At 39.4% G+C, this 10,328-nt stretch overlaps 1 protein-coding gene across 1 annotated transcript; it reads right to left on the bottom strand.

Annotated features, from left to right (window-relative positions):
• Positions 1-517: 517 nt before the first annotated feature.
• On the bottom strand, positions 518-9,488 carry LOC131185042 (olfactory receptor 10V1-like). The gene is made up of 2 exons (XM_058157147.1): positions 9,466-9,488; positions 518-1,509 (listed from the first exon to the last, which is right to left on the bottom strand). The coding sequence occupies exon 2, from the start codon at positions 1,493-1,495 to the stop codon at positions 518-520; it is 978 nt and encodes a 325-aa protein (XP_058013130.1). The 5' UTR covers positions 1,496-1,509; positions 9,466-9,488.
• Positions 9,489-10,328: the final 840 nt, after the last annotated feature.

Here is a 10,328-nt window from a genome sequence, read left to right as displayed (position 1 = left end):
TCAGTGTACAAAATAAAACAAAAACACACATCCTTCGCATTCTATACAATTAAATTGAAAACCCTTGATATTGCATTAGTGTTGCACTATGCAGTAGAATTCAATATAGTTACTTCTCTGGGATAGAAACTTTTGGGAGAAAGTTTGTGTGCGTGCAGCACACACACATGTACCCATTATTACTGTACATTCCATAGAGTATGGGCATTTTCTATGTCTACTGCCAATAAATAAAGGAGTTGGAAAGAATTTATTTATTTATTTATTTATTAATCAAACTTATATACCGCACCATCTCCCGTAGGACTCAGGGCGGTTCACAGGCATAATTTCAGCTATTGGGCTTTGCAGAGATTATGATAACACAGAGAAGTTTAAAGCATGTGGATAGCCTACCCATCAGTTTCTTGTCCTCTTGATCCCACCATATTGTTATTATAGTTGGTGCCTCTTTTCTCTCTCTCTCTTTTTTTTATTTACATTTATATCCCGCCCTTCTCCGAAGACTCAGGGCGGCTTACAGTGTCTTATCGACAACATTGTCTGATTTCTTCTCAGGCAGCATTATTCTTCTGAAGGACCTGTTCATTGCATCTTTTAACTCTTTGTTCCTCATGCTATAAATCAGAGGGTTTAATACAGGGGTGACAAAAGTGTAGAAGACAGACACCACCCGAACTTGCTCTGCAGAGAGCCAGGAACCAGGGAATAGGAATATTAAACCACTACAGCTATACTGCATAAGGACAACCATTATATGGGAGGAACAAGTAGAGAATGCTCGTTGACGCCCCAAGGCAGAAGGGATGCGTAGGATGGTCATTGTGATGATGACATAGGACATGAAGATTAGTGTGAAGGGGACAGCCAAGAAAATAGTACTTGCAATATAAAGGCCAAGTTGCTGGCCGTGAGTGTCTCCACATGCCGCTTTCATTAGAGCAGGATAATCACAGTAAAAATTTCTGATTGACATATCATTGCCACAGAAAGTCAGAGTCAGGATGAGGAGACCCCACACTAAAGCACAGGTCCCAGACATGGCCACTATCCCAACTACAAGACTCATACACATTCTCCAGGTCATAATGAGAGGGTAACTTAGTGGGCGGCAAATTGCCACACATCGATCATAAGCCATGATAGCCAGCAGGAGGCAATCTGAGCCCCCCAGCACGGTAAACCAAAACATCTGGGTGCCACACCCACCCAAAGAAATGGAGATCTTTCTCACTGAAGCAAGATTAGCCAAAGTTAAGGGGGCAATGGTGGTAGAGTAGGTGATCTCCAGAAATGCGAGGTTACCCAAGAAAAAATACATTGGGATATGGAGAGAGCTTACAGTGTAAATGATGAAAACAACGGACACATTCCCAAGTAGGCTGAGCAAGTAGAGAATCAGAAAAGTCCAGAAGATCAGCCATTTCATCTCTGGGATGGTTGTGAATGGTTGGAAATGAAATTCTGGATTCACAGTTTGATTTTCACTCTTCATTTAAGTCCTGTGGTCTGTTAAAAGGAGAAAGAACAAAAATGTATGAAAATGACATCTTTGGAAATTTAAGTTGAACTTGTATATTTGACTATTGTGCTGTACTTTCTGATGACTGAGAGGAAGTCATTCTTTATTACATACTTCACCAACTAGTCTTTCTCAGTCAAGATAACATAGCAAACATTTTTAAAGGTAAATTTGGTCTCACAGGTATGTATTATACATATCTCTTCTTTTATTTGGTAAGCAGAACATTTTGATCAGGCATTAAGGGGGCAAGAATACTTCTTTTTATTGCTAAATTAATAGCATTAGACTGGCTGCCTGACTTATTCCATTTATAAAACATTTTCATTAGGAACAATCAAAGCACATACAATTACTTTATTATCTATAGTCTTTGATATATAGTGTGGGTTACAGAATAGGAGATATTTTCATTTCTTACCTGTGTTTTTAGAAACATAACATCAGCTTCTATTCTCTTTTCTTTGCAGCTTCTGGTTCTGAAGTCGTCTTAAATAATCCGGGGTGTGTGTGTGTCTTTACTATTGAGGGATTTTCCCCTTAAAGCTACCATTAGCAACTTGGCATATTATTATCTTATTATTGTTGATCACAGAATGAAAATAGTTTTGTTTTTATATACAAAATTCTTATCACAGTTTAGGTGAAGATTTTTCAATGCCATACATTATGGATTGGCAATGTTTGATTAAATATAATGTATCTCTGATAAAGAGAGTCTCTTTTGTATAATAAGTTGCCAATTAAAGAACTTCCAAGATGGATCTTTATTCTATTTCAGCATTCATAATAATCATGTGCAACAATGCAGCATGTGTTTATTGATTTTTCAAAGTGTTTTCATGAACTGTAATGCCAAACATTCAAAGCACTAATCAAAAGAACAAGTTGCCATCTGCCCTTACTAAATTTTGTGACTGAGTTCAGGCAACCCCACAATAAAAATGTTGTAACACGACAAAACGTAAAAGAATGACAATGCAAATAGGTTGTCTTTCATTTATGAATAACGGGAATATAGATATCAATTAGTTCTGCATAGTTTCTCAGCAAAGAAACTGACAGCTCATGTTTAGTCCTTTTCATAACCTAGTTATAAACCATTTGTACTTAACTTTTTAAATTCTATTTCTGGTCAACCAGAGCTGTACTGATTTGGACAGCAGCACAAAATACTGTATGGAGAATCTTATTTTGTGGAAAGTTTTCAGTGAAAACGTTTCAATTGGATTACCTTACTCCTCTTTGTTCTAAATAACAACAAAGCAATAAGTTCTTGCAAATTCTAATTCCAGCTGGAATTAATGTAATGAATGTTGTTTTACATAATGTTGCATTTAAAGATTAAATATAACCCTGAAATTAGTTCCAAATCTGGCAATACATATGTTTACCTCCAAGCTTTCCAAATAATATCTCTGATGATGATTTGAAGAAGCTTTTATATAATTTGCAGAAGTAATTAACTAAGAATCTCTTGGGTTTGACGGATGACACAATTAGGAAAGTTTTTCAGTAGGTTATACTTTTTTCCCCCTTTGTAGGCCGTTACTTTCATTATAGCATGCCTCGGAGACTTGTTAAAATAAGGAGGTCTCTTATGTGACAGGCAAAAATTAACACAAGTCTCTGATGAACATTGTGATTTTTGTGGTTTTAAAAAAAGTCATGCATCAGAGACCGAGTCCTGTCACCCATATAGAAAGGCAATTGTCTCTCTTCTGCAAATTTAGATTGCAACTCTCATGACAAATGCTTAGGCCCAAAACTCATGAGTGGGTTGCCATTTTAGAATTAAACCAATTTTATATTAGAGAGTTTTGATGTGAACCTTTGTCCAAAAACTTCTTGTTTAATGGCTGGGATAATATTCTTGCATTTGGAAGAACTATGTTTAAATCCAGCATACCAATGAAAAAGCACCATCAATTTGTTTAAGTTCTTCATCTGGGCTGTAAATATATTGTACAAAATGCATGCTTCTACCACTTCCACTACTATCCCTTCTTTGCCTCTCATGAAAGAGCTTGTAATTGCCTTACTTTGCTTTTTACAAGCTTGAAATGCAGACAGCAATGTTAACACATATAACATTTCTTTCCCTCCAGTTGCCAATAGGAGTTTGCAAATAATGTTATCTAATTAGTGTCCCACCCACTGAGCTATGCCTAATCCTGAAGCAACACAATTCCCCTCACTTCTCTTTTACATAGAAAGAAAATAGAATGATTTCCTGAAATGATCCCTATTCAATGTTTTCCAATACATGTTGTACAACCTAAGATCCTATGCTATAACTGAAAAAATGCCAGCAGTTGATTTGCAAGTGTATTATTATTTTTTATTTTTAAAAGAATATTTCTGGGATATCTCGCTCAAGAGTTTTTTAAAAAAATGAGTATATTTGAAGGCTAGCATTTTACTAGCTGACTTCCCATTTAAAAAATAAAATAAAATAAAAGTCCTTTAAAAAACCCTTAGCTTATTAAAAGCTATTAAAAGAAATAGCTGAGCTTGTCTGATCAAGTTACCATCAATAAAGGTAAAACAAGTGTTGAAAGCTTTCTCTTTATTATCAGCTATTCGTTGCTATCCCAATCATATTTTCTGAATGGAATTGCCAGACTGAGCCAACTTATGGCTAACCAGTTCAGCTCCCACAGCAATGGTTTAACAAAGTAAGAATAACTGGTAAGCATGTAGACTACTGCATTTTGGACCACCTGAAGTTTTCAGAGATATTCAAAGTCAACTCCATGTAGACCAAATTACAATAATCCAAACAAGAGGTTCTAAGAGTATGAGTGACTAACCTCTGTGCATCCTGTTTAAATAAAGTTTCTGTTGGGGCACTGTCTTTATAGTAGAGTAAAAGCAAGGCATGAGCAGGATATGTGAGTTGAGAAGACTATGGCCTCAAGATTGTGAGCCTCCTGTCTCTAGGGCTGCACAACCTTATTGAGATTCAAAGAGAACATAACCTTGGAATCAGTAGGTTCCTGAATTAATAGCCATCCCATTTTGCTTACATTGTATCTAGGTCTGTCTGTCTATCATCTGGAACTTGACAGTCTCTAGACACAGAGTCAGGACATTTACAGCATCTCCCATTGACTTGTGGTGCAGATGTACAACTAGATATTATTGACATACCAGCAATATTTCATACTCAGCTGCTGGATTATCTTTCGTAGCAGCTTCATGTGAAAGTTGAACAAGCTTAGGGAGTAAGCAGTGGGGTGAAGAGTTAGTATTATGTGAAATATTAGTACCACTTTATAAACCTTAGTAAGATCACACCTCGAATATTGCATCCAGTTTTGGTCACCACATTACAAAAAAGATGTTGAGGCTTTGGAAAAAGTGCAGAAAAGAGCAACTAGGATAATTAAAGGCCTGGAGACAAAAACATATGAAGAACGGTTGTAAGAACTGGGTAGGGCTAGTCTAGAGAAAAGAATGACTAGGGGTGACATAATAGCAGTATTCTAGTATCTGGGGCTGCCACAAAGAAGAGGGAGTCAACTTATTTTCTAAAGCACCAGAAGGCAGGACAAGAAACAATGGATGGAAACTAATCAAGGAGAGAAGCAACCTGGAATTAAGGAGAAACTTCCTAACAGTGAGAACAATTAGCTAGTGGGACAGCTTGCCTTCAGAAGTTGTGGTACTTCATCACTGGAGGTTTTAAAGAAGAAACTGGGCAGTCACTTATCTCAAATTGTATAGGGTCTCCTGCTTGATTGATTGATTGATTGATTGATTGGAATAAGCCTGAACTACTGTATAACAGAGCATCCAAGGATTTGTGTACAAGCAACACTTCTTCTTTTCCACTAGTGACTGGTCATAACCACTTAAGCTTGACCATGCATATGCATTGATGCATATCTATGCTGCAAAAGGATTGGTAGATAAGAATAGGTTGTGGATGGTCACAGACAGACCAAAACTCAACTACATATTTATGAAGATGCACATCCTGCATGCTGATTAGTTGATCTGACTTGGGGGGGGCAGCAGGCAAGGCACATTAGCCCCTATTAGCCCCTAGCCAGAACATTAACATTCACAAAATTATAAATGCAACAGTTATGCAATCATCTCTGACTGACAGACACGTGTTCCTGTGTGCAGCATCAGTGATGTCTAAAGCAGGCACTTATAAACATTGTAAAATACTGCTTTCAACTGTATTCTGTATTGCAAGCAGTACAGAAGGATACTGAGGATGACAAGATCAAAAGCCTCCAAGAGATCTATGAGAAAAGAAGGGCGTGTTGCTTGTACACAAATCCTTTCACAGGTCTTTCATTAGGGTGGCCAACCAGTTTCTGACTGAGGGAGGCCTGAATGTAGGCTTGTAGGTTCAGGTCAGAGGACTCTGTAACAATAGCTCTTTCACTTTCCCCACAATCTTTTCTGGATGTGTTGCTGTAAATGTTACTAACAACTGCAGTGATTCACTTAACAAAAGTGGCAAGAAAAGTCATAAAATGGGGCAAAGCTCACCACAACTGTCTTGCTTAGCAACAGAAGTTTGGGGTTCAATTCTGGTTGTAAGTCAAGGACTACCTGTACTGCATATTGCTCTGCATGGAAAACAGGCACAAACACTTTTGTAAAAAATAAAGCCCAGCAAGACAAACCTCAGGTTCAGAACAATGATTGATTAGTCCATTTCCAGACCATTTTCAGGTAACCAAAGACAGTGATACCTCAGTACTCATTGTTAATTGGTTCAGGGAGGCATGATGAGTACCAGAAATGCTGAATACCAAACAATTTTTTCCCATAAGGAATGATGTAGTCAGTCACAAAGCAACTGACAGTGACAAGTTTGAACTTGCACGATGAGTACCAAACAAACAATGAGTACCAGGACAAAATTTTCATATCAAAATGTGTTGAGTATCACATTTGATGAGTTTCAAAGCAGTTGAGTAACACATTGTAACACTATGGAAGCATAATCATAGATGGAAAATTAGAATTGCTACATTAGAATTAGAATTTTATAAGCTTACCTGCTTGACTTATTGGCTGAATCATGCTTCTTTCTTTAAAGTAGATGCTTGACTTCCTTCTTTATAATTTGTGACATGTTCCTGAGCTCGAGTTCTTCTCTGGGTCAGGCTCTAGATCAGTTTACTCAGCCTGCATTTGGTTCTCCTCAGAAACATTCTCTTCAGCTAATTCCCGTGACGGAGGCTGAAATTCAGTCTGACTAAATTCTTCAGCTTCTAAATCTGAATAATAAGACCTCCTGCTGCTCTGAGGATTTACTCTTCAGGGGGTACAGTATATAATATTGATAAGTTAACATTCTTTGTATTTGCCCATGCAAAGAACTTCAGAGGAAAATGCAAAGACCAGGCTACTCTGCAGTCCCATGTCCTTTCCTATCAATGAGACTTTGGAGCTTTCTATAAGTCAGTTGTGGGCTACCTCATACCTCTGGCTCATCCTGGATCTTGTCACAAGGTGGAACAACAGCTATTACCAAGGATCTGTGGAATATCAGATGGATTTTCATGGGCACAATGAAGAAATGTCCGACGTATCAACTGTCGATCTTCTTTGAGGGTTGTTTTGATTGCAAATACAGGCACCCGATATTGGAGAAAATAGATGTCATATTGGACTGGAGGGACCTGGTGCTAGAGAGAATGAGCCTGATGTTGAAGAGGATGATATAAGATGCAGGAAACCACGAACCACACAATTAATTGCTCAATTAGTTACTTTATTGCTGTTCACCTAATAGATAGAATCTTGCCAGTCTAAAACACAGCCTGCATAACTATCGGTTAAGTGTTGTGAAGAAATAGGCAGGATCCTTTCTGTGTCTCTTCCTACTGTCGTGTCCCACTCCTCCGCTGACGACCGGGTCAGGGAAATCCGAATCAGGCGTGCCTCTGCAGCTCTGCCAAAGTCCTAGCAAAGTTCTCAAGGCAGGCAGGAGACCAGAAAGTGACTTCAGCAAGATATGTTAGACTTTGCCTGACTCAGAGAATGCCAGAAAGCAGATCCTTTATATAGGCCAAGGGGTGTGGCTCCATGACTCAGCACTTATCCAGGCCTGCCCCTCCCTTCCTTCTGTCGCCGCCGCCTATCAATTCTTCTGAAGCGAGGGTCACTCCAGTCTGCAGCTGTTGGTAATTGACCTTCCTCAGGCTCACATGCTGTGGGGGAGGGGAAGGGGTCTAGTTGCTCCGTTTGCCTGGGCATGGAGCCAGAGCTGGGGGCTGGAGGTACTTCTTCCTCCTCAGCCTGTCTGGGCATGGAGCCAGGGCTGGGGCCGGGAGGCATGCTAGGACATTCCTCAGCGTTCGGAAGCAGATAAGAAGGCCCCGGCTGCGGGGAAAGCGGATGAGGCACAACACCTACATAGAAATGATTCAAGGTTGATGTGTCTCTTTATTCCTTCCTCTCATAACTCAGTGCCAGATTCTACCACACATGGGCCTGGTGCTGAAGAGATGGACCTGATATCAAAGAGGATGGATCAGGTCCTAGAGAGGATAAACTTAGAGCCAGAGAGGATGGACCTGATGTTGGAGAGGATGAACCTTGTGCTAGAGAGTCAGAGTTTGATTCTACTGCTGGAGAAGAACGGTTACAAGAGCTGTGGTGGCCAGTGGTGGGTTTCAAATTATTTTACTACCGGTTCTGTGGGTGTGGCTTGGTGGGCGTGGCATGGCTTGGTGGGTGTGGCTTGGTGGGCGTGGCTGGGGAAGGAAACTGTAAAATCTCCATTCCGTCCCCACTCCAGGGAAAGATTACTGCAAAATCCTCATTTCCTCCCGATCAGCTGGGACTCGGGAAGCAGAGAATAGATGCGGGCAGGGCCAGTCAGAATTTTTACTACTGGTTCTCCGAACTACTCAAAATTTCCTCTACCGGTTCTCCAGAACTGGTCAGAACCTACTGAAACCCACCTCTGGTGGTGGCACAGTGGTTAGAATGCAGTACTGCAGGGTTAACTCACTGCTCACTCCAGGAGTTCGATTCTGAGTGGCTCAAGGTTGACTCAGCCTTTCATCCTTCCAAGGTTGGTAAAATGAGGACCCAGATCGCTAGGGGCAATAGGTTAACTCTGTAAACCACAGAAAGGGCTGTAAAGCACTGTGAAGCAGTATATAAGTCTAAATGGTAGTGGTAGAGCTATTGCTATTACTGGAGCCAATTACTTGAAGTTGGCATCAAGAGAGGTTTGTATGACCTTATAAAGCTGAAGTCCTTGATAACTATATAGTAAACTTTGGTGAATCTCTTTGTATTAAGATCTTGCTCTGCCATTCCTGATTTGATGAGATGAAAGGCTTCATCTAACTCTTTCATCAAAACCTTTTGTTACGGAGTTTTAAGGTCTCAGTCTTCTTCTTTAAATGCTATTATCTCCTGTTACAGTTCCCTAAAGTCTTCATTGGTCAGTTCTTCGGTTTAGGAGTCCTTTAAAATTGTTCCGATCATTGACTGGTGGCAACCTAATGCTTTTAGAATGACCAATGGCATTTCACTTCTTTCTGATCACTTTATTCTTTCCATTTTATTTTCAATCATGATTGTTTTCCTAAACTTCGAAGGGTCATCAGCACTTGCATTGGATTTACCCTTTAAAGTCATAATTACAATAGTAAATAAAATTTTAAAAAAATTAAGCCAAGTACAAAGTTACAAGTCAATGCATTATTAATGGTAACATGATTTAAAATGGCAGAGGACACTCTCTTTCTTGGAGTTGATAACCACTGAAGCCGAAGACCATTTTTATGGGTGGCGCAAAATAGTGTGTGCATTTGTTATTACGAACCGTTGTATTTCACTCGCATTTTTAATAGGCTTTATGGCAGTCTCTTTTTGTTTGATCATTCTCTAGGCAGCATCCCTTCCCCTCATCCCTCAAGGTCATTCCCAAAAACGTTCTGACATTCACTCACCTATCCAGGTGTTCATAGGTATTCAGTGTTGTAATGGAATATTTCCATTCTATGTTGAGTTTTTCCTTCAAGTTTCAAAGATTACATTTTAACTGGCAATGATTCCTAATAATTGGTGCTGTTCCAATGTATATAACTTGCTCAAATGATAGGCATGTAAAAGCAAGATCTGTGCTTTTACTACAGCTTTTAACAAAATAGCCCCTACTGCAACATCAATATTTGTTTATTGATGTAAACAATCTCACTGTTGCTGTTTTCTGTCTATTACTTTACATTTTCCTGTAAATCAAGTGTTTTAACTAGGTAAATCTCCCTCTCTCTCTCTCCCTCTCTCTCCCTCTCTCCCTCTCTCTCTCTCTCTCTCATGTAATTTTATTAAAGCTTACAAAGATAAAAGACTAATATAAACCAAGAAAAATATCTTTTGATAACAAGCTCAAGATATTTATTGCAATGGTAATTCTTTCAATGAAGTGACACAAAGCATCGTACAAACTCAAAAGCTGTCAAACAAACAGATGTGTAAAACAACAGATATGAGACCTGTCAGAAGTAGACAAGATTGGAGGAGGTGGCCAGCATCACGACAAGACGACGTGAACCCCGGGGCTTCGGGAAGAAAGCAGAAATTCCGGTCGTTCTGGAGGTCCTTAATGGACCATAGCTGTCCTGGAGGGACAGCGAAGAAAGAAGGTGTTCTGTTTCCTTCCCCCAATACTCCCATCAAAGAGTCAGTCAAAGGCCTTCTTTTCTAATTTATTTACATAGATAAATGTCCTGGCCACGTCTACTCACGGGCCTGCCAAGTTTCTGGAGATAACGAGGAAATTATAGATAAGGCCAGAATTACTCACAAATAT

Source organism: Ahaetulla prasina, chromosome 1, assembly GCF_028640845.1.
Source record: "Ahaetulla prasina isolate Xishuangbanna chromosome 1, ASM2864084v1, whole genome shotgun sequence".
In the NCBI taxonomy this organism is placed as follows: domain Eukaryota; kingdom Metazoa; phylum Chordata; class Lepidosauria; order Squamata; family Colubridae; genus Ahaetulla; species Ahaetulla prasina.
Note: the sequence above shows the minus strand (reverse complement) of the source record. Positions and strands in the feature narration are given on the sequence as shown.

Coding starts and splice junctions, on each gene's coding strand:
- LOC131185042 (XM_058157147.1), bottom strand. CDS start 1,495: ATGAAGAGTGAAAATCAAACTGTGAATCCAGAATTTCATTTCCAACCA.